The sequence below is a fragment of the Cricetulus griseus genome, chromosome 2 (genome assembly GCF_003668045.3).
Source record: "Cricetulus griseus strain 17A/GY chromosome 2, alternate assembly CriGri-PICRH-1.0, whole genome shotgun sequence".
Classification (NCBI taxonomy): domain Eukaryota; kingdom Metazoa; phylum Chordata; class Mammalia; order Rodentia; family Cricetidae; genus Cricetulus; species Cricetulus griseus.
The window spans coordinates 94966132-94988739 of NC_048595.1; the positions used below are offsets into that span (position 1 = coordinate 94966132).

Here is a 22608-nt window from a genome sequence, read left to right on the forward strand (position 1 = left end):
ATATTGTATGACATGTGACATGTCCTTAACTAAGCATAGACAGAGGGGGTCTTCTGAAGATATCATGGTCCAAAATTATAAAATGCACAAGGGCATAGTCTATCTTGAACAACAATTAATGTACATGGCATCGTTAGGTCTCCCAGAAGTTTGGTAGACACCATGAGATTAAAAATATGCAAAAAAGTATGTCTGAAAAAAGTGAATGTAACATATAAAATGAAAAACCTATTTTCAATGAAGACAGTAGCCATGTAAACATCAGGAAGCAACTTGTACTTTTGAAGAGGTGGAGCAGACACATGCCTCCACCGAGAATGGCAGGAATGTAGAACCAAATGATACCATCCATTGATGACGTGTTGAGGAGCCAGCAAGGCAGACAAGAAAAAAGTAGGCTCTGGTGAACAGACTGATGAGGAAGGCATTTGGGGTTATAATAAGCCTCCGTGTGTGATTTATTTAGGAGCTGGGTGGTGGGCTCCTCCAAAAAGCCAAACATAGTAAAATATCAAACAACAGTGCCCCCCCAGCACTACGCATGCTTGCCTGCCCTCATGCTGCCCATCATGATGGCCATGGACTTGCCCTCTGAAACAGTAAGCTCCAGTGAATTCTTTATGCATTGCCTTGGTCATGGTGTCTATTCATAGCAATAGGAAAGTAACTAAGACATATATTCCGATGATGTTTCCAGAAACAGGAAATAAGTAAGCATAATTAAAAAATTATTACACTTATTAATAATGTGTGTCCAATGTGTATGTGGCAACTTGCAGAGGACAACTTGCAGAAGTCATTTTTCTCCTTCTACCAGGTGGGCTTGAACTCATCCTTGACAGCAAGGACTTTAACCCACGGATCCACTTCACCAGTCATAACTATTCTTAACTGTAAAAGAATATGCTGCTCGTTATATAAAGTTTTATGTGTCTATGTTTTTGTGTGCATGTAATGCATGCATGTTTCTCCTATATCTATTCCTTTGTGCCAAATAAATACAGAAAACACAAACCAGGAGTAAAGAGCACGTTTTCCCCTGGGGCGGGGAGGCAGTGGTCCCCAGTGGATGGGAACTGCTGCAGGCCTGTTAGCGCTGTGAGAGGCGTGGCCACTGGAGGAGCTGGTGGGAATGTGCAGCCCCAGAGCTGCTGCTCACTGCTGGAGACTCAAAATGGTGTAGCCACTTGAAAGGCAGTGTGGCAGCTTCTTACAAAACCAACTGTGTCTCCCACTGCTGCTCGCTAGCTGTCTCACCTCTGCCCTCTCCATAGACCAAGCTCCTTGACACCTGCCGTTATCACTGCCTTCACAGTCGGGTGAAGAGACTCTCCTATCACATTCTCAGAGGACGTTAGGGCAAATAGGGTATTTACCCAAATAAGAAGAAGTTTCTCCACCTCCCACAAGCAATTCTACTCTTGTGGCATCCCCTATTCTCCATGCTGCCACCACTGCCTTAGTGCCGACCCCATCTTCAGATCCACCCTGCCCTGGGCGGGTACAGTCATCTTTTGGACGATGATGACTACTTCCATCCCCATAGCCTACATCTACACAGTGCTATGGAATGTCCTCAATCTACATGGGCTATCACATGGATGTGCATTACTGTCTACAGACGGCGTTATTTTCCCTTGTTACTTTAGATTTATTTTTAAATTTGAGACTGACTGGCCTTGAACTTTTGGTGATCCTCCTACCTCAGCTACGAAAGTGCTGGGATCACAGAGGTGAACCATCATACTCTACTCTTGTCTCTTGTGAGGACCCTGAGACTTGGAAACGTTACTAGCCTTATGCTACACAACCAGTGAATGATGGAGTCTGTCAGGATTTTTTTTTTTAAATTGTTGCTAACTTGACACAAGCTAGAGTTTTTTGGGAAGAGGAACCTCAAAAATGCCTTCATCAGATTGCCTGCATGCAAGTCTACGGAGGAGGGCCCAGCCCACTGGAGGCAGGTAGCTCTGGGTGGTATAAAAAGCAGGATGACAAGCAGGCAGTGGTGACTTCGGAGGCAGAGACAGCTCTGAGTTCAAGGCCAGCCTGGTCTACAGTGTGAGTTCCAGGACAGTTAGGACTACACAGAGAAACCCTGTGTAGTCTTGAAAAACCAAAACCAAAGGGGGAAAAGAAGAAGGAAGGAAGAAAAGGAAGAAAGAAAGAAGGAAGGAAGGAAGAAAGGAAGGAGAGAGAGAGAGAGAGAGAGAGAGAGAGAGAGAGAGAGAGAGAGAGAGAGAGAGAAGTAGATGAGCAAGCCAAGCACTATTTCTCCATGGTATTTGCTTCCATTCCTGCCTTGAGTTCTCTCTCACATTCATAGAACCTGACTTCCTTCCATGATGGACTATACAGTGTAAACTGAAATAAACCCATGCCTCCCTATGTTGCTTTTGGACATGATGTTTAAAACAACAAGAGAGACCCTACTAAGACAGAGTTCACATGTAAGCCCAAGGCCATGCATCCCAGTGCTGGTCCGTACAGCCAGCATGCTCTGCACACATTCTATTCCACACAGCACGAATTGACCCACGATAAAGAAATAAATCACTTGCTAAGACATGCTGGAGGTTCCCCTGCAGGGGTCGTCCTAACCACACCTCCTGGGGCTGGCTACAGGTGTATTACCCTTCTTCAAAAGACTCAGGTTCCTGGCCTTTTTTGTTTTGGTTTTTAAAAGGTTTATTTTTAATTATTTGTATGTGGGGAAGGTGAGGGTGGGGGAATGGGTCAGTGCACATGTATGCAGGTGCCCAAGGAGGCCAGAAAGAGGGTCAGGTCCCCAAGAATTGTGAGCCGCCCTCCACAGTGTGGGTGCTGGGAACCTGAATTCTGCTCCTTTGCAAGACCTCTGAGTACCATGCAGCCATCTCTCTAACCCCTGTGGCCTTTCTGAGGAGGTGGTGCTGGGTGCCCTGCAAAGGCACTTAAGTTCTCCCGTCCCTAAGTCTGTGAGGCTGGGCAGTGAAGAATGGAGGCAGCCGGTAATGCCCACCGGAGGCTATTGTGGGATGCCTACTCCCTGATCAGATGAGTAGATCCAACTCTTCTCACAGTGGCCAAACACAAGGTGAGCTGTAGCGTACCTTGTTCAGTGATGCCGGGCTTCCTGAGAACTCCACGAAAATAGCATCCACTTCCCCCCTCTTTGTATTGTGGCCTCTTGGAATCAAAGTTGTGAAATGGGAGCTCCCCTTACTTCCAGCACAACCAGCCTCATTAGCTTGCTGTCCTTCATCACTTCGAAGAGGCAACATCAGATGCTGGCCTTTTGAGATCCTGTTTGCATATCTGAATCTAGTTCTTCACAAAAGCTCCATGTTAGGGGCATCACTTCCTGTTTTCAAATGAACAAGAATTCCCTTATCTCAGAGTTGTTCCGGAACAGAAACTTACAGACTTGTTTGACAATGGCCTATACCAAGAAGTAACTGTGGTCCGATGGATATCCTTATGCACATGTAGTCATGTATGTGCATAGATATAACTAAAGCATGGTGTTTTATAATGGGCCATGTCTTGTGTTTGTTTGTTTTTGTTTTGTTTTTTCGAGGCACAGTTTCTCTGTAGCTTTGGAGCCTGTCCTGACACTTTCTCTGTAGACCAGGCTGGCCTGAAACAGAGAGATTTGCCTGCCTCTGCCTCCAAAGTGCTGGGATTAAAGGCATGCGCCACCACTGCCCAGTTGCAATGTTCTTTTTAGTTACATTTTTATTTGTGTGTGTGGGGGGGGGGAGAGAGAATATATGTAGCAGTGTATACTAAGGCAAGCATGTGGAGGTCCGATGCTAACTTACATGAGTCAGGTTTCTCCTACGCTGTGGGTCCAAGCATGGAATGGACTCAGGTAGACTTGGTAGCCGGTACCTTTACCTATGAGTCATTCAAATTGAGGCAATCCTCCTACTTGAGCTTCCTGGGTGCCAAGATAATAGGTTTATGCTACCATGCCCAGGTATGTGCAATGTTTTATACATACATAGATGTACATACATGTTTTCCTATTGCAGGCTATTCTAACAGAAGGAATATTTTACAATAGCAAATAGTATAATCTGGTCCGATTATGCCATTAAACTCATTTCATGAGCCGTGCATGACTTGAAAATGACATCGACAGCACTGTGTCATCTGGAGAAGTCCAACTAGTAGCAGTGTGATTAAAGGACAAAAGGCATGCTTACCAGAAACTGAAGGGAGTACACAGTGTTGGAGGTCTGAGGCCACCAACACAGTTCTTTCTGTTCAGTCCACAGCAGACCTGGCTGGCTTTGCAGTACCACTATGCCAGAGTGCTTTAGAATGAGCCAACATGCAGTGCCCTGCCCATGCAGTCACACAGTCTGCAGAACAGCACTGTCCACCTGAGATTCCAGGGGTCAGTGTCACTCAGAACAGAGTCCTGGGTAATCAGGGTTGTGCTCACTGCTGGCAGAAAGAATAGGGTGACGTGGTCCTCAGCCTTGGCTGCTAATTTAGCACAGCTAGGACACAGTATGGGAGCCAAACCTTGTCTGCTGAATGAATGCATGAATTGAGCAGAGGAGCTCATCTTTGCCACAGAAACGGGTTTCTGTTACAGTACACACTCAGTAACGACTTTCTGATTTAGGGATGATCGCCAGTGTTTACTTTAAATCTCTAGCCCCAGCTAGTTCTACCCAACTACACTGTCCTGGTGAGGTGCTGGGGATACAAAGTACTAGACACAGTTCCTGCTATGAGAGAATGTTCTCTGTATTGATTGACATGCACAAGCCTGTGCAATGTGACTGGAATGTCACCTATTCAGAGGAGGAGGTGAATTCTCATTCCCTTGAATACGGCTCAAGACCTAAGTGGGCAGAATTGATGGGAAAGTCCTGGAGTGTGCACTTTCAGGCCTCACGACATCTGCTTTCTTTCTGAGCAGTAATGACGATGGTGGAACACACCTGGGAATGACAGGTCTGAGAGAAGAGGTCTGAGGCACTTTGGCCATCAGCAGCACTAGTGGCTTTCCACCCAGTCAACTCCAATTCTAGCAGCCACCTGAGTGAGCTCAGGTGACCCAGCTAGGGACCCTTCATTCAATCCACAGCACTTTGAGACACAGTGAATTGCTCTTGTAAGCCACTTGGTTTTGGGGTAGTCTTTTATGCCACAAACCATAACCAACATAGAAACAGAACCCTCCAGAAGAGAGGTGCTGCCCTAACAGATACCTCTGACATTGACTTGAGACTGACGGGGCAGAAATTGCAGGGCAGTGAAGAAACTGTAATGAAGCTGGGATAACAGGGGTGAATGGCTGTTGTAGTATGGAGAAAGGCAGGCCTCCTTATTCAGGGCAGGGTAACGGGGAACACGGTCCCTGCAACAGTGTAAGAGCTAGGAAAGTCACTACCAGAAAAACTCCATTGAACCTAGGACTCCATGATTTTACACAGAGATACCCCTGCAAGTGTATTCACAATTGCAGACTCCCAGATGGAAAGGAGGTATTCATCATGGACCACAGTGTTTGCACAAAGCAATTTAAGCCCTTAGAACTGCTCATCTAGAGAGTGGTGAAAGCCTTCCCAAATTTACAGGCTAGTGCTGATACAGTTTTTAGAAAACCAAATATCTTAGTATAAATTATTATGAAAAGTTCTCTGAGATCTCACTTAGGGTTTGGGAAATCCAGTCTGTCTCTCTGGACATCAATTTCCTTAGCTATAAAATGGAAGTTATGTGTAGGAAAAAAAAAAAACATTCTATAGGATTTATTCTAGGTCATGACCCGAAAATCTTTAGTAACTAGTATTAGTATCAATCCAACCTGCTAATCTAACCATCCGTAAACGCCTAAACATTTCTTGGATCCCATTCAGTGTCAGTGTAGCAGCACTGTAAACCTCAAGCACAGTATGGTATTTTATTCATCCGCCTATTCTTTCAGTTGGCACCGACTAGGGGCCCATGATGTGGCAGCCATGTTAAATTCTTCAGGTTCTTTCATAGGGCCTTGTCAGCTGACATTTTCTCTGTTTCTGTATAATAAAAAGTGCTTCTTCTCTGGTACAATCACATCACTTCTCTAAACAAGGCCACACTTTTGTTCTGTGCTCCTATCTCTCTCCTAGCCTCCCCTAGTCTAACGATCATCTTCACTGTTATTACTGGCATTCTTGCCTACTTTCCCTAGCAGCAGACTGTACCATCTGTAAATACAGGATCGCTGCTGCCTCCTTTCCATCTGGGAGTCTGCAATTGTGTATACACTTGCAGGGATATCTCTGTGTAAAATCATGGAGTCCTAGGTTCAATGGAGTTTTTCTGGATGACAAAACATTATGAAACTGGTCATTATAATTTACTGCTGAAGTAAGTAAGAGTGTGTGTGTGTGTGTGTGTGTGTGTGTGTGTGTGTGTGTGTGTGTGTGAAACTTCCCAGAAAAGAATTTTTGGAAGTGTGCATCTGGTTTCCTCTGGGCTTGTGCATGGAGAAATTTTCCCTTTGGTGATTTTACTGTGAGTATTGTAACAGTGTATCACAGCTCTGAGTACAACTACACTCCTGGATCTGTGTATTTCTCCCAGAAACTGACCACATCACAGAGTATTGGGTACTCTTGACACCAGATGAACTTCAAATAGGAGAAATCAGAAACCCACAGCAAGGCATCAAACTCTGGAAAACTAAAGATAACGAGAGCATCTTGAAAACAGAGGAATGGCCAGGAGTGTTCCTGAGGAAGACCAATGTGTATGGCAATGGCTTTCTCATCTCAAAACAAGCAACCCAGAAGGAAATGATGTGATATAATAAAAAGAAATGCCAAGCATGGAGTCTAGATCTGGCCCCCTGGGAATGTGTTAACAACAAACTCAGAACAAGGGAAAATGACAAAAGTTGCTGGTAGACCTTGAAGATTAGCAAGAGGAAGCTCTTTAACCACAATGAAAATGATAGGAATAGAAATCTTAGAGCAACAGGAAGAAGGGATAACAACAGAAGAACAGAAATGGCTGGGCAGTTGTGGTGCACGCCTTTAATCCCAGCACTTAGGAGGCAGAGGCCTGTGGGTCTCTGTGAAATAAAGGCCAGCCTGGTCTACAGAGAGAGAGTTCTGGGATAGTCAGGGTTACACAGATAAACCCTGTCTTGAAAAACCAAAAAAAAAAAAAAAAAAAAAGACAGAAATATATGTATTTAAATCGGCCTCTCTTCATGAGTTTTATAAATTATAGTTGATGACTGAAATGAAAATGATAACAGCTGATTGGTGTCAGTGAGCGGGATGACCCCCATGCCCCAAGGTTTCCAGAGAAAGAGGAAAACCTGCTGCCACAGCCTGCCCTGTTGGGCTGCTGAGAGACATCAGAGCAGCTTCCATGTGCTCCCGCCATCCAGGCGCTTATGGAGTTTAGACTCGCCACTCCCAAGATGATAAAGACAGATCCAGAAGAAGAAAAACCTCTAAAGGTTTACACTGCGTTTAAAAATATATGTAGGCTTGTGAGAGAAGGAAGTAGAGGCAGATAGATTTCCACAGAGAAACCCTGTCTCGGGGAAAAAAGAAACAAAAGAAAATAAAAATAAAGTAATAAAAAAGCCACATAAAGATGAAAAATACACAGAGAATCTGGATACTATATGCCATATTGTTGTCTTTAAATTGTTTGATTGCGGAGGAAAGATTTACTGCTGCTAAAATACATTTGATTATAAGTGCTGCTAAATTAATCCAACTAATACATTTTAAAAATGTTTTGACTTCAAAATTTAAGTCTAAGGACAGGCTACTTAGAAATAGGTTTTGCTTATATTTCCACAGAAAATAAAAAACTATGGATTCCTTCCAGAGTAATATGGTTTGATCAAACAAGACCCCCTAAAGCTGAGATGATACAGCCTTACAGACTACAAAAACAAGGACTTGGTCAGGTTTCTATGTTTTATCATGATCCCAATGGTATGAACATCGCCCCAAATCAACAGGAAACAGTTTAGAAAGAACGACACCCATATTCCCAAATATTGTTTATAAATGTTTGTTTTCATTTAAATGGGGTTAGTTATAAATGATAATGAGCATAGTCAATCTCTTTTTAAAGAAAAAAAGGGGATAGGATATAGGAATGAATACTTTGCATTGGTATAGATTTTCATTTATTGATACAACTCTAAGGTCAATTTTGTGATATGTGTATGTCTTCTCTTGTTTAGGTATTGTGTTTATACAGATCTTTTACCTATAAAGTCAGAACTTATAATTAGATTAGTTAGGTTTTCTAGATATATAAAAATATATTTGAGATGGATAGATTTTCTTCAAACCTTTCAAAGACCTACAGAAATATGGCATTTAAATGGTTTAGGGTTTATCTTGGCAGTTGCAGACACAACTGCTCCTGGCACACCAATTATGTCAGAAAGGAGGATGGGCATCGAAGAAACTCGTTATGGAGTTTGCTTTCAACATGGCAAGATTAGCCATTTGAACAAGAAACTGCTCTTGCCTGGACTGTTTGTTGCTGTATAAACTAGACATGCAGGACCCACAAGAAAATTACTGATGAACTTACAAAACAAGACAGTACTAAAGGGTTCCTGTTAAAATGGAAAAGTGTGCTAGACACACTGTGGCCTATAGGCTGAAGATGGATGCCCCAATGTTACAGAGGAAGTTTGGGTGACTGTCCAGGTAGCGAGATGTCTCTGTCAATTCTAGAGTTTATATATTATCCTTCTATGGTCTTTGATAGAGTTGAAGACAGATAGTTTATCTTTCTTTTTATTTAGACAGAAAAGAAGAGATGATGGGGAATGTACTGTGTATGTTTATCTTATTGATTGTTAAATAAAATACTGTTTGGCAAGAGGACGGGACTAAGAGTCAAAGAGGATTCTGGGAAATGTAGTAGAGAAGTGCTGATCCAGGCAGGAAGTGACATAGCAAGGAGACTCATATTTAAGTGATGGAGACACAGGAAGGGCCCTCTTTTCCCCTCCGCTCCTGCTCCAGCGGCACGATGAGGTCCACTGGCCAGGAGGGATGCCAACAAGGCGTCCGATAAGATAAGTCTTATAAAATACATAGATTTATGATAATTAAGACTGAGCTAACAGATGAGAATCCTAGTCATTGGCCAAGCAGCTTTGAACCTAATACAAGTTTCTGTGTATTCATTTGGGCCTAACTCAGGCAGCTTTTGGCTGAAAGATTTATCCTAACAGCTGATTTTCACCAATGGTTTTTATTTTTTAAATTAAGTATGTATGTGTGTGAGGGTGTACGTATATGTGAGCGCAAGTGCACATGGAGTACAGAAGACAGAGTCAGATCTTCTGGAGTTGGAGTTACGGGTGACTCTAAGCAACCGGATGTGGGTGACCCCAGCAATGATATTTAAAAGTACTGCAGCTATCTAAGTGAAAGAGTAGTTTTAACATTTCATTCAGTGGTAACTCAGACTGAAGCAAGTTACCTGTGTAATACCCAGAGAGCCAAAACTAGACAAAGAAATATATTCAAAACACTATAAATCAGTTAAGATTGATTCCTAGAAGTATTCCAGTAAACTACAGCAAGGCAAGAGAAGAGACACAGAATACTGAGAGCCAAAGGAAACAAAGAACACAGACTGTGGCAGGCCTCGGCAAAGCCCGGTCCATGCTGGGGTTAGATAGCACTTACCATTGGGCTTCCTGGAGGCTGTTCCCTGAAGGTCTGAGGAATAATCTCTGTGGGAGGCCCTGCCTGGGCATCGGCCTGAAGACCTTCTGCTGTGCTCCGGGTCAGGGTCCTTGACTGTGTGGTCAGCAGATGGCTGTTTGCTAGAGGCTGCACTCTGCTTGCTGGCCTTGTTCTTGGGGCTGGGTGGACAGGAAGGAACTTGGAGTCTGGGGGGATTTGTGCTCAGCTGTCCTTTTTGCTGTTCAGCTTCCTTCCTCCTGCTTTCCTCCTCCCGTTTTCTGGAACCAAAGAAGAGGAAGAAGTCAAAAGGGCCTCACCTGCTTGAGAGTCCTCAAGATGGACTGAAATGTTGAGAGGAGCCACCACAGCACAGGATAGATATGGAAATGTACACTTTCTAGGGTGGGCTTCTTCTCTAAGTATAACAGCAACCACCTTCTTGTACCAGGCCTTATTGAATGTAGCCTAAAACCATCATACAGGTCAGTCTGAATTGCTGAGATACACACCACCTAACCAGGCACTGGACTGAGTCATTTACCGATCTTGCTGTCCCTGGAGCTAACCAAAACTCCACTCCTTTCTCTCCTGCTCCAGACAGCACAGCAGAACATCACTAAAGGACCATAGTCACAGAGACTGCCTTGAATCTGTTCTGCTTGTTGTAAAAAAAAGACCATCATGAATAGAAATGATGACATGGAAAAGTTACTTGCAGACAACTTCACAGCTCCAGCCAAGGAGTCAGCAAAACCCTTTGAAAGTGGGACCCCTGTGATGATCTTCAAAAGCCAGACACGAGCAGTACACTGGGGGCTCAGCTCTGCTTTTGAACAACAGTATAAAAGAAGCTTGGCAGCAGAGGCCAGGCCTAAAGACCTGTGGCAAAGAAAGGCAAGCCAGTCCTCAGTCTCCCAGAGAGCTGGCTCAGGCTAGAAATTGGGGAGGGGCTAAGTGTAGGGTAAAAGGGCCAGCAAAAACAAAAAACAAAAAACAAAAACAAAAACAAAAACAAAAACCCACTTTAGCCCTCACACCAGAGCCAACTTGGCCCTGATAAACTGAAACCAACCAATCCCTGAACAGGAAAACCTAACCAATCCCTGAGCAGAAAAACTCCCTGGGAAAACTCTGCCCCCAAGAAGCTCTATATAAGCCCCTCTGCCTGTTCAGTTACTGGCTGTCCTTTTCCACCCTGGCAGAGGCAGTCACTCTCCTGAACTCCTTCCCAAATAAATCTCTTTCTCAAAAGAATCTTGGGTGAAGATCTTTATTTGCCATAGCAGAATAGAAGAACTTGCAGGGACATTCCCTTAGGGGGACTGAGCAAGGCTGTAGCGGAGAAAAGTAACTTTTCCCCGGAGCCTGTGGAGATTGCTACACATTCCTTTAGGGGGACTGAACAAGGCTGTAGCAGGGACTTTTCCCTAGAGCCAGAGGAGATTGCTACATTTCTGTAGAGGTTCCCCTTTAGCAGACTGTAGCTGAAGAAGTATCATCTTGGGCCCAAGAAGCAGCAGTTAGCTCTACTAGGACATTCCCTTAGGGGAACAGAGCTCAGCTGTTACAGCTTTCTCCAGGAGAGGAGCAGCATTGCTATATCCTGCAGGGAGACCATCCCCCACTACAACCCAGCCTCAGATAGCCTGGCTTCTGGAAAAGTCAGGATACTTCTCTCTAGGGCTGAGCTGTCTGTCCTGTGGCAGCGCCATCCTCCAGAGCTGTCCTAGGTAGCCAGGCTGCCTGAAAAGTCAAGACACCTTGGCAGCCCCAGAGCTGTAATATTCCACACTTACACTAGCTTGGTGCTGAAACCTGGCACTCCCACTCACTTACACTAAGGATAAGACCTATTTGATCAGTGCCACTAACTGAAGGGAGTCTAGGGAAAGAAGAAAGACCCCAGCATTTCCTGAGTCTCTCCTCTTCTGCACACCAAGGACACAGAATGGAGACTGCAGACCTCAGGTCTGCCCTGAGGAATCTACCCAGAAGGGAACAGCTAGGAAAAGAGAAACCTAGCCTACCATGGAAGAAATATTACAGTATTGTGCCTGAATAAAGTGGTGAATTTTGTGTGGAGGAATCTGTGGTCCCAGCTTCTAGTGTTGAGATGTGCAGGCACCTGGTGGGCAGAGATGGGAGGGAGGAGCCTGACCTGGTGAGCTGTGCCACACTGGAGTGTATTGACTTCCAGATGACAATGCTCCTCACACTCAGGGAGAGAATCTGGTCACTACTAAAGAGCCTACTGAGAATAGAGTGATGAGAAGCCATGCTGGGAACTTTTGAAGATGTCTGTGCTTGCTCTGTAGCTGACCAGCAAATGGACACAGCTGAGCTGCTCCCCTGTCAGAGACTAGCCAGTCCTGACCCTGTGTGAGAGCTCAGAACCCCGATCTAACAAAGAGATGCTAGGAGACTAGGGGTCTCTAGAGTCTTTGAAATTTATTTTACTGAGATGGAAACCTTACTTATCACAATATCTGAGGTTAGAATCTTTCTTCCGGGGCTGGAGAGATGGCTCAGAACAGCAGTGGCTGTTCTTCCAGAGGACCAGGGTTCAATTCCCAGCACCCAGCTGTCTGTACCTCTGGTTTCAGGGGATCTGACACCTTCTATATCAATGCAAATAAAATAAAGTTAAATAAATAATTAATAATTAATAAATAATTAAATATCAATGCAAATAAAAAAGTTAAATAAATAATTAAAAAGAATCTTTCTTCAGGGCAAGCTTGAGGGCACGACTGAGGGCTGGTAGAGAAGCCTAGATGGTGGCCAGCTCTGGGGATTTAGAGAAAAAGGTGCCTCCTGAGGCAGCTCTGCCAGCATCTCCTCATGGGTAGGAAGAGCTGAAGTAACACAAGAGAAGGATGCTGGGGAGAGAAGGGTCTGAGAAGCTATGCAGAGCAAGAGGCTTCCCCACGGGGAAGCACAGAAAAGAACTCAGGTCCTTGCTCCCTGCATTAAATGGCCAAATCCCCTGGGATCTTGTGGGTTGCACATTATGATTAACTTGAATTCTATGCTCTGCATTTCCTACAAATGTCCAGGTAACACAACTCTTGCTGCTTCTCTGGCCTATCCAGAAGCAATGAGGCTTAAGAGAGGAGGACCTCGTAGTCATGGTAGACTATGGGACTGAAAGGTGCCTCTGTGACGTCACCTTTGCATGGTTTACTATACTAGTGCATGCTCTTTCACATGCAACCTGGCAGTCTATAGGTCCAAGACACCTAACATGAAGGCCAGAGCTGAGGTAGAGAACCTGAGCAAGCAGAGAGCTCAGACTTCCCCTGTCCAGATTTAGAGTGAAGCTTATTTAGATTTCAAGGGACGGGGAAGACACAGCTGACAGATGATTTTAAACTACACCAACCTGTTAAATTTCTCTTGCTAGGGTCGTTCTGTGTGGAAAAGCCTCTATTTGGGAGCCCATTGAATTTCATCACAGAGTACATGGCCAGGTAGTTTGGGATAAGTCCTGTCTTGATTGGCTCTGGTGTTGCTACACTTCTGCCAACTGTTGACACTTGAATGTGCTGTACTGCTGCTGTAGACTAGCTGGGCAAGTGTCCTAACCGAGGGCTGGGATCCACATAGATGCTAGTAAATGCCACTCAAGGTGACTGACAGGTGCTAGGGAGTGCTGGGACATGGGTTACATTTCAGGAGAAGGTGGAAACATCTGGGTTTCCTTCAGGCAGGGAGAGGGAGCCTCGCTCTTCATATACTGCAGATGAACAGAGTAGCTTTAAGGGAGTGGTGTTGGCCCTTTCCGTAGATACACATATGAGGCTGTCTGGGCTGGCATCTCCATGGATCTCCATGACAATAAGAGTGGCTCACAGGTGACAAATGAGATTTTATTGTTTGAGCAGTCATTTATTTCTTTTAAGAAACCAAATATCCCTAGTTAATTCAAGAAGTCACTATGTAGCCATGGGACAAGCTCTGTTACAATAGACCTTCCTGGGCCTCCAATAAGGCCAGTCACATGACAAACGGCAGGTAGCCTGATAAAGTGATGAGGATGTACAAACATCAAGCAGGCTGTTTTCTGGGGGTCTTCTTTGGAGAAGACACAGTGTTTTGTTTTTATTTTTATCTAGAACAGGAAGTATTCATGAGGGTATACAGCTCAGCTTTAGGTGAAAGAATATGAAGTTTTATGAAATGATACATTTTTTTAAAAAATTAAAACTTCCAGGTGTCACAGATAACAAGGGTATTGAATCCTTGCTCTCCCCAGGCAGTCCCCTTGGATCGGGCAGGGCTAAGACTTGTCAGCATCTTGGGTCTATAAGGAGAAGAAATCACAATCCCATTTTCTAACACATCACAGAGCTGAGTCTTGTTGCTCTTTAAACCTGTCACAGGCTGAGTTGCATTGATCAGTATGAAGCGGCCAGAGAACCAGATGCACAAATAAGTAAGTACCCCAGCACACTGTGAAGATAAGTGGCATGTAACTGCATACGCTGCCTTGAGTAGGACAAGCAAGTTAAAGTGTTACACTTACAGGCTCACAGATTGGAATGGAGAATGTCCAAGAGTGTCTGCTCTGTGACAGCTCATCTGGACAGTCAGCTCGGCTGTATTAAAGATAACCTACACCAGGAAAGCATACCTCTGAGTTTATCTGTGATGCTGCTTTTGAGAGACAGAACCTGAGGCCTCTGGTCTAATGAATGGATCTATCTCTTGATGATCTTATTGTAAAGAGATGAAAGGTAGAGGTGGGGCCTAGCTAGAGGAGGTAGGTCACTGGAAGTGGGCATTTGAAGCTGTATTTTGCCCCTCCCCTTCCTATCCTCTTTCCTTAATTCTTGGCTGCCATAATCTAAGAGACTGTGTGCTACCACACCCTCCCCACCGGGAAGGAAGGGTACCACTGAAACCATGAGCAAAAATCTCTCTTCCTTTAAATCATTTTTGTCACTCATTTTGGTCACAGTAGCACAGAAGTAACTAATACACAGTCCAGTGCTTCCATCTGACAAAGGGGGAAACTAAGGCATGGAAGGCATGTCCAACGTGTAGCCACTGGACTGCATCCCAGGATAGCTATGAATTCGGTCAAACACACTTGTGTATGACAATGTCACATCACAATCTCAGAAGGCTAGGGGTTGTTGAGATGGCTCTGTGGGTAGAGGTGCTTGCTATACAAGCCTGACCACCTGAGCTCGATCCAGGAACCCACATGAAGGTAGAAGGAGAAGACTGACCCCACAAAGTTATCTGCTGACCTACACATATGCACCAAGGTGTGTATCTACACACATACCATGTACACATAGGAGATGGGGAACTGACCCCACAAAGTTATCTGCTGACCTCCACATATGCACCAAGGTGTGTATCTACACACATACCATGTACACATAGGAGATGGGGGGCTGGAGACTATACAGCTCTAGAGAGTGCCAAATGAGACCATCTGTGAGGAGTTCTCAGAACCACTGCAAGGGCAGTTACTAAATATTTATTTATCACAGTCTTACTGTATGCCACTTATTGTAAGGCACTGGGGATATGAAGACAAAACACACAGTCCCTGCTCTTAAGGACCTGCCAGTTGAATGTGGGAACCAGATCCACATCCTTCTGCAGACAGGAGGGAGATCTGGATAGGATGAGTGCTACGACTGAGGTGTTCACAGAGATATACTGGGGATGCAGGAGGCAGATGCTAATTAGACAGAGGCAGGAAAAGACTCCTTATGAATAATGTCAAAACAGGAGAGAAGTGAAGAGAGAGGTTATCCCAGGCCAGGGGAAGAACATGAGTAAAGACTTGCAACCCTGCTCTCACCCAGGCTTTGACTTAGAGGACATCTCAGAGGCCAGTGCTTGCTTCTATTTTACATTTCCCTTCTACAATACCTTTAGAGATGACAACTGAGCTCCTGCTTGGATGTTCCAGTGAGAGGAGCTGATGGCAGCACGAAACAGAGGTTTGGCTGTAACCTTTCCCTTTGCTGCAGCTTGCTATCTGGGGCCTGTCAGGTTCTATCCCTTCCTTGTCTCTGAATAACAAGTAGAGTAATATTTGGTCTTTAACGTCCTCTCCAGGGAATAAGAAAATGTTGTGTGTCTGGGACCTTTGGCTTATGGAATGTTAGAGCTGGAAGGACCTCAGATATTCAGTCCAGTTAAAAAAAATCTTTTGTGACTCACCAGCCACTTTGATAATGACAGTAAAAAATCTGTAGCTCCTCTTTCCCCAAAATGGATATATACTCTTGGCATATGAAATGCTGTATATCATCTTAGGGCAATTCTAGAGCCTTGATGTCCACCTGATTAAGGGGAACTTTTCATTTACTGATGAGAAATTGGGGCTCCGAGAAGTTGAGTTGTGCAAAGGAGACCGCAGAAGTAACTCCTCATGGAGTAGATGACTTTGTGAGTCAGTCCAGCCCTGAAGAGAGACTGATGTTCATGGGAGCAGGCTGCAACAAGAACTGTCATAAAACCAAAGGGTGTCTGTGGTAGGAATGGGAGTGTCATGAGCATGCTTCAGAGTTCATGAGAAAACATTTGGACTTTTTCCGTTGGCTTTGAGGGGTAGTTTCAAGGGCAAAAAAACCACAAACCTCTTGGGCTGGAAACATTGGCCAGCAGTTAAAAGCATATACCACTCTTGCAGAAGACCCGAGTTTGGTTGTCAGCACCAAACTCACAACTGCCTGTAACTCTAAACCTAGGGGATCCTCTCTGGTCTCAGTGGACACTTGTACCCACATGCACACATTCAGTGACAGGCACACACACACACACACACACACACACACACACACACACACACACACACCTAAACAGAACTTAACAAAAAAAGAAAAGAAGTGTCAGACACAAGACTCCACTAATGGAATGTACTGTCGTGAGAAAGACAAATTCCCTGTCATTTGATGATTTGGAGGACACAGACTCCTTGTAGAAAGGACTTGAGCAACCCATGATCCTGCCTGGGTGGCCAGATTGGGCTTACCTGTGTGACTCTACAAGGCTCTCTATCTTATCTATCTAGTCTATCTAGACTAGCCTGATGAAGCCCAGGTTTCTCAGTGGGGTCAGTGAGAAAGAACAGAAGTTTGAGATGGCTGAACGTCAAGTCCAAAGATGTGTGGGGTTGTAGTGGAAAGCAAAGAGACTTGGAGACAGCACTGGCATGCAAGAACAACAGCTAGCATAAAGTGGTCATGTGTTGGCAGGTGACCACAGGAAGGCAAAGTGGAAATGCTTGGGGGGGCAGTTGAAGATAAAGGATCAGAGTTGTAGGAGGTGATGGTTTGAGGCTGATTAAGGGCTTTTCTAGAGAGAGGGTCTATTTAAAATTTTTTTTGATAGGATCTCTAGCTATGTTGCCTAGACAGGTCTGGATTCATGTTACCCTTCTGCATCAGTCTCTAGAGTAGCTGGAACTACAGATGTGCACCTCTGGTGTGACTCTAATTTTTAAGAATGGGTACATTTCCAGCAGAAATGGCATGTGTAGAAGTCAGAAGAGTAGGGCTGAGCTCAGTGTGTAGATGGTACAATCCAAAAAATGGAGGAAGAAAGAGTGAGTGAGATGAGGATGAAATAAAACCCTGTGAAAAGGTGGCTTCAAGGAAGATGGGTGATTAACATAAACTAGGTTCTGCCTAAGTCTGATTTCCACTCTATGCTCTGGCAGGTAAATTATAGTACGTTATTTTGGCAGCAACATAGTGCCCTGTGAGTTATGAAGTGCTTTTAAATTAGTATGGGCATTTCTTAAATAGGAGTTTCTAAAATACCGCTTAGAAAACATATCTGTAATCTTGTCTCTCTCAACTTCTCCATCATGAATTAGAGATCATTTTCCTTCATGTTTAATGAGTCCCTTTCACCTGCTCACTTTACAAAGGTGATTCCTGATGTCCAAACATGGTTAAATAAGAAATGGGTATTGAGATAATGTCCTGTGCCTGACACGCCTTCATTAAGGATTCAGCAGTAGAATTCTGGGTTTTATTTCTTAAAGCAAAATCTCAAAGACAAATCAAACAATGACAGACTTTAAGAAATAACTGTTGAGAGTTATAATGAAAATGAGAACAGTCTCCAAGACCTTCACCTGAGTGCAGAAGGTGGTGGTCTACACAGTGATGAGTGTGAGAGGCGGGGTCTACACAGTGATGAGTGTGAGAGGTGGGGTCTACAGAGTGATGAGTGTGGGAGGTGGTGGTCTACACAGTGATGAGTGTGAGAGGTGGGGTCTACAGAGTGATGAGTGTGAGATGTGGGGTCTACACAGTGATGAGTGTGAGATGTGGGGTCTACATAGTGATGAGTGTGAGATGTGGGGTCTACACAGTGATGAGCGTGGGAGGTGGGAGTCTAAATAAGGATAAATGCAGGAGGTAGGGGTGTTAGTTAGGGTTTCCATTGTTGTGAAGAGATACCATGACAACTACAAATCTTATGAAGGAAAACATTTAATTGGGGCTGGCTTACAGTTCAGAGATTTAGTCCATTATTATCATGGTGGGAAGCATGGCAGCACACAGGCAGACATGGTGCTGGAGAGGTAGCTGAGAGTTCTATAAATGGATCAGCAGGCAGGAGGGAGAGAGAGAGAGAGAGAGAGAGAGAGAGAGAGAGAGAGAGAGAGAGAGAGAGAGAGAAGTTTGAGATTGCATCTGGCTTGACCACCTAAAACCTCAAAGACCCATTCCCCACTGACATGCTTCCTCCAACAAGTCCACACCTCCTAATAGTGCTGTTCTCTATGGGCCTGTAGGGGGCATTTTCATTGAAAGACTACAGTGGGGGTCCACACAAGGATGAGTGTGGGAGGAGATGGGGGTCCACACAAGGATGAGTGTGGGAGGAGATGGGGGTCCACACAAGGATGAGTGTGGGAGGAGATGGGGGTCCACACAAGGATGAGTGTGGGAGGAGATGGGGGTCCACACAAGGATGAGTGTGGGAGGAGATGGGGGTCCACACAAGGATGAGTGTGGGAGGAGATGGGGGTCCACACAAGGATGAGTGTGGGAGGAGATGGGGGTCCACACAAGGATGAGTGTGGGAGGTGGTGAGGTCCACTCAAGGATGGGTGTGGAAGGTGGTGAGGTCCACTCAAGGATGGGTGTAGGAGGTGGGGAATCCATACAAGGATGAATGTGGGAAGTGGGAGTTGTAGGATGAAGGCAAGGCGGGGTGTAGGGAGACACTGTAGCCCTGCCTCCCAGTAGCCCCAACAGGTGTGCCGGGACACACCCGTGAGGGCGTGGTCAGGGGAGGTCTAAGATGACACGGGAACAAGAGAGAGGGTAGTCCAGCATTTCCTAAAATTTCCGTTCTGTTTTAGGACTCTGGACTAGGATACTGAAATATATGTTAGGAAAAGAAAAATAGTAAGCACAATGCTGTTTCAGGATGCCAGTGCTTTAAAACTTGTTCTCTACACAGGAGAAAACACAGTGCTGAGTTCCCAGCTCTGCACTGACTCAACAGTATGTTCACCCAAACTTGTGGTCCTTCTGGGAGAGGAAGAAGAGGGTCTAGTGCAAGCTTGGGAGTCTCTACAGCCCTGAAGAATGCCTCAGACCAGTTAGTCTACCTGCTCACATACCACAGATGAAAAAATTGAGGGCCGGAGAGAAATGCTGTCTTGATCAGGCTGGTTTTGCATCCCGTTGTTCCCCCACTCTATCACCCCTCGTACTCTGCTGGGGAGCGAGTATGTGAAAGAACTCAAGCCTCCTGTCTCTACAAATGCAGCAGAATGGGTTCGGGTGAATGCAATCCTTTTTGAGGACATACAATGTCAGCCATGCTGCCTTTGTAGAGTTGCACTTCATATTCAGGTCTATATGACTGGGTTCTGTAGTCAAATGCTCTACCACTGAATGATATCCCCTGTTTCTTTACACTTATTTTTATTTCATGTTTATTGGTGTTTTGCCTACATGTATGCCTGTGTGAGGGTGTCAGAAGTCCTGGAACTGGAGTCACAGACTGGTGTGAGGTGGAATGGCACCTGGGTCCTCTGGAAGAAGAGCCTGTACTCTTAACTGCTGAGCCCTTTCTCCTGCCCCATGACTGTATTCTGGAGAAAGATTCTTAAATGTTAAACTGGAATTTAAAGAACCATCAGTATGAGGAAATACAGTAGTCTCCATAGTTTTGTTTTCTTTAGATTCTGTTTCCCACTGAATAGAAAACTCTAAAAACAACCAATTCCTAAGTGTTCTGTGGATCACTGCTTCAGTGCCGCAGTCTGCAGTGCCATGCTTAAGCCACCTTCATGCTTAAGAATGCCTCTAAAGCACAGGGGCAGAAATGCCAAGAATTCAGACATGCCACCGAGGGCTTTTGCTAAATGAAGGTTTCAAAAAGTGCATAGGATATTTAGAGAGAGACCAGATTCTTGTAACTTTCTTTATGCTCTACTGTTGGGTGGTTCTATTGTATTTCTGCCTTACTGAGCCTATCATGTAAGAAGCACTTTATCATGGGCATGCATGAACAAGACAAAGCAGCATTTCCAGACACTGTTCCGCTTATAACAGTGTTACATTTTGGATAGCTCATGCTACTATCAAATATCTTAAGACACCTAGTGAACGTCATAGTTTAGTGACATGGGGCACCATACAGTATCACATATTTCTTAAAACACTGAGTCAGAGTGGGAATGGAGACTCAGCACTGTTGGTCAGTGATATACGAATCTTGTATTGGGGAAATAACAAATTTTAAGGTATCATTTCTGAATTCTGAATTCATCACTGTCACAGCATCGTAGTCTGTGGGGACATGTGTACAGGTTTCAGTGATACCCAGGGTGTTAGGCATCCACTGGGAGTCTTACAATCATTCCCATTAATGTGGGCCCCTTCTGGCACAATATTCCATCCCATATTGAAAGACATCATATGTACTGTTTCCTTACAGTTGTTACCACATGCAGAGGACTTCTGAAGAAGGTTAAAATAAAGAGGTGTGTAGAGACTTTAAGCTGACAGGATGAAGATGGCCTTATTAAGACGGGAGAGATGACAAGCTGAGAGTGGCAGTTCACACCTGTGTATCAGGTGTGATGGAGCAGAATGGTCAGGAGCTGAAACCAGCCTGGTCTACATATTGAGAACATAAAAAAGAGTGTAATATGCTGTTTCCTGGGATACCAACTGTGATGTCTGTACTTGGTTGACAACTTTGAGAACATCTAGAACTAAAACCCCCAAATGGAGGGCACACCTGTGAGGGGTTTTTGCTTAATTTGAAGTAGGAAAATCTACTTCTAATCTAGAAGCTTCAAAGATCTACTTCTAATCTGGGTCTTTAATCTAGATCTTTTGAGCTGGGAAAAGAAATGCTTTTAATCCAGATCTAATCTGGGCTATGCTTTCTGCTGGAAGTCTCTATAAGGCCATGGAAGAAAGAAGCTTTTGCTCCTTGCCTGCTTGCTCTTGACTTGCTAGCAAGTCCAGCTCAGACATCCAGGCTTGTGGACTGAGCAAGCAGGTAAGCATCACCCCTCCATGGACGCAGTGTCAGTTTTTACCTCCAAGTTCCTGCCTTGCTTGAGTTGCTGTCATGATTTCCTTTGATGATGTATTGTGATGTGGAGGCATAAGCCAAATAAACCTCCCCAAGTTGCTTTGGTCATAGTGTTTCATCACAGCAATAGTGACCCTAAGTATGACACCAACCACTTCAGTGTCTTCAGAGTCACAGTAAAGGATGAGTTTCCTGTAACCTTACCTATAGAGGGCTAACATTATGTTAAGCATTCTAGTACATAGTATTCTTTCATTTTTTTCCAAGTATCTTATTCTATGATTTTTAATGGTTCTTTATCACACTTATACTTCATTGTGGGAAAAAAAGAAAAATTCAAGAGCTGAGGACTCAAGACTTGGGTGACACTCAAGATACAGCCAGGGTAGCCTTCAGGAACACTCATCTACAGCTCCATTGGCAAGGTATTTGCTAATATAAGTTTCAGATATTTAGAACACCTTTGTAACAGTTACCAACCAATTACAGATTGGAAATTTTCAGAAAAAATTACCATCTGTGTTGAACATTGTGACACTTTTCATTTTCATTTTTTTCTAAATGATATTTTATAATAATAATATACATGACATTCATATTACATTAGGCATTGTAAGTAATCTGTAGATGGCCTAATATATACAAGAGGGTGGGTATAGATCATTTTATGTAAGGGTTTTGGGCCCTCACTGATCTTGGTATCTGAAGGAAGTCCTGACTCCATGCCCCTTCCACATGCACATGGGACAACTGCTTTTACACGTTTGTCAGGAAATGGGGAGGAAGAACCAGTTATTTACACATGTGGTTTAGTTAAATCAAAACTAGACTGAATATTCATTTTGCAAAAGTTGGCTAGACATTAGTTTCTTTCAATAAAACAAGAAGGGGTCTGGGAAGCTGGATCACTTGATAAAGTCCTTGAAGCTCAAATATAACTGCCTGAGTTTAATCCCAGCTTCCCTTCTCAGCTCAGAGCGACTTGTGTGGCTCACACTTACTTAGCTGCAGCGTCTTTTCTCAGCTGTTCATGCTTCATGAGGAGGTTTTTGCGGTCCCGGAAGGCCTTTCTGACCTTGTATCCTTTGTAGACAGCTTGGATTTTGAAGGCAGCAATGTCTTGTATAGCTGCGATAGACAGGGCACCATGTTCCAGCATGAACTGGATCACCTCATGGCGCTCACCAAGCAATGCATAATCAAGGGGTGTGTACCTGAAGCAAGAGGAAGATTGGTTTTGAATGGACTGTGATTCAAGACACAGTGAAAAACTGTATTAGCACCTAGCAGAACGACACTCATTCTACCATGGGCTTTATGCCAGGCAAAACCTTCTAGTCTGCTCTTCTTTCTTCTCTAAGGAGAAACAAAACAAAACAAGAGGCTGCAG

At 44.4% G+C, this 22608-nt stretch overlaps 1 protein-coding gene across 6 annotated transcripts in view; it reads right to left on the reverse strand.

Annotated features, from left to right (window-relative positions):
• The window catches only part of Invs (inversin), a 173435-nt gene that overhangs the window by 11687 nt on the left and 139140 nt on the right, over window positions 1–22608 (reverse strand). For all 6 annotated transcript variants that reach the window (XM_027403114.2, XM_027403113.2, XM_027403115.2 and 3 more), the window contains 2 exons: window positions 22220–22432; window positions 9672–9949 (listed from right to left, as the gene is read on the reverse strand). In XM_027403114.2, coding sequence (XP_027258915.1) covers window positions 9672–9949; window positions 22220–22432 — 491 coding nt within the window. The remainder of the gene's footprint in view (window positions 1–9671; window positions 9950–22219; window positions 22433–22608) is intronic.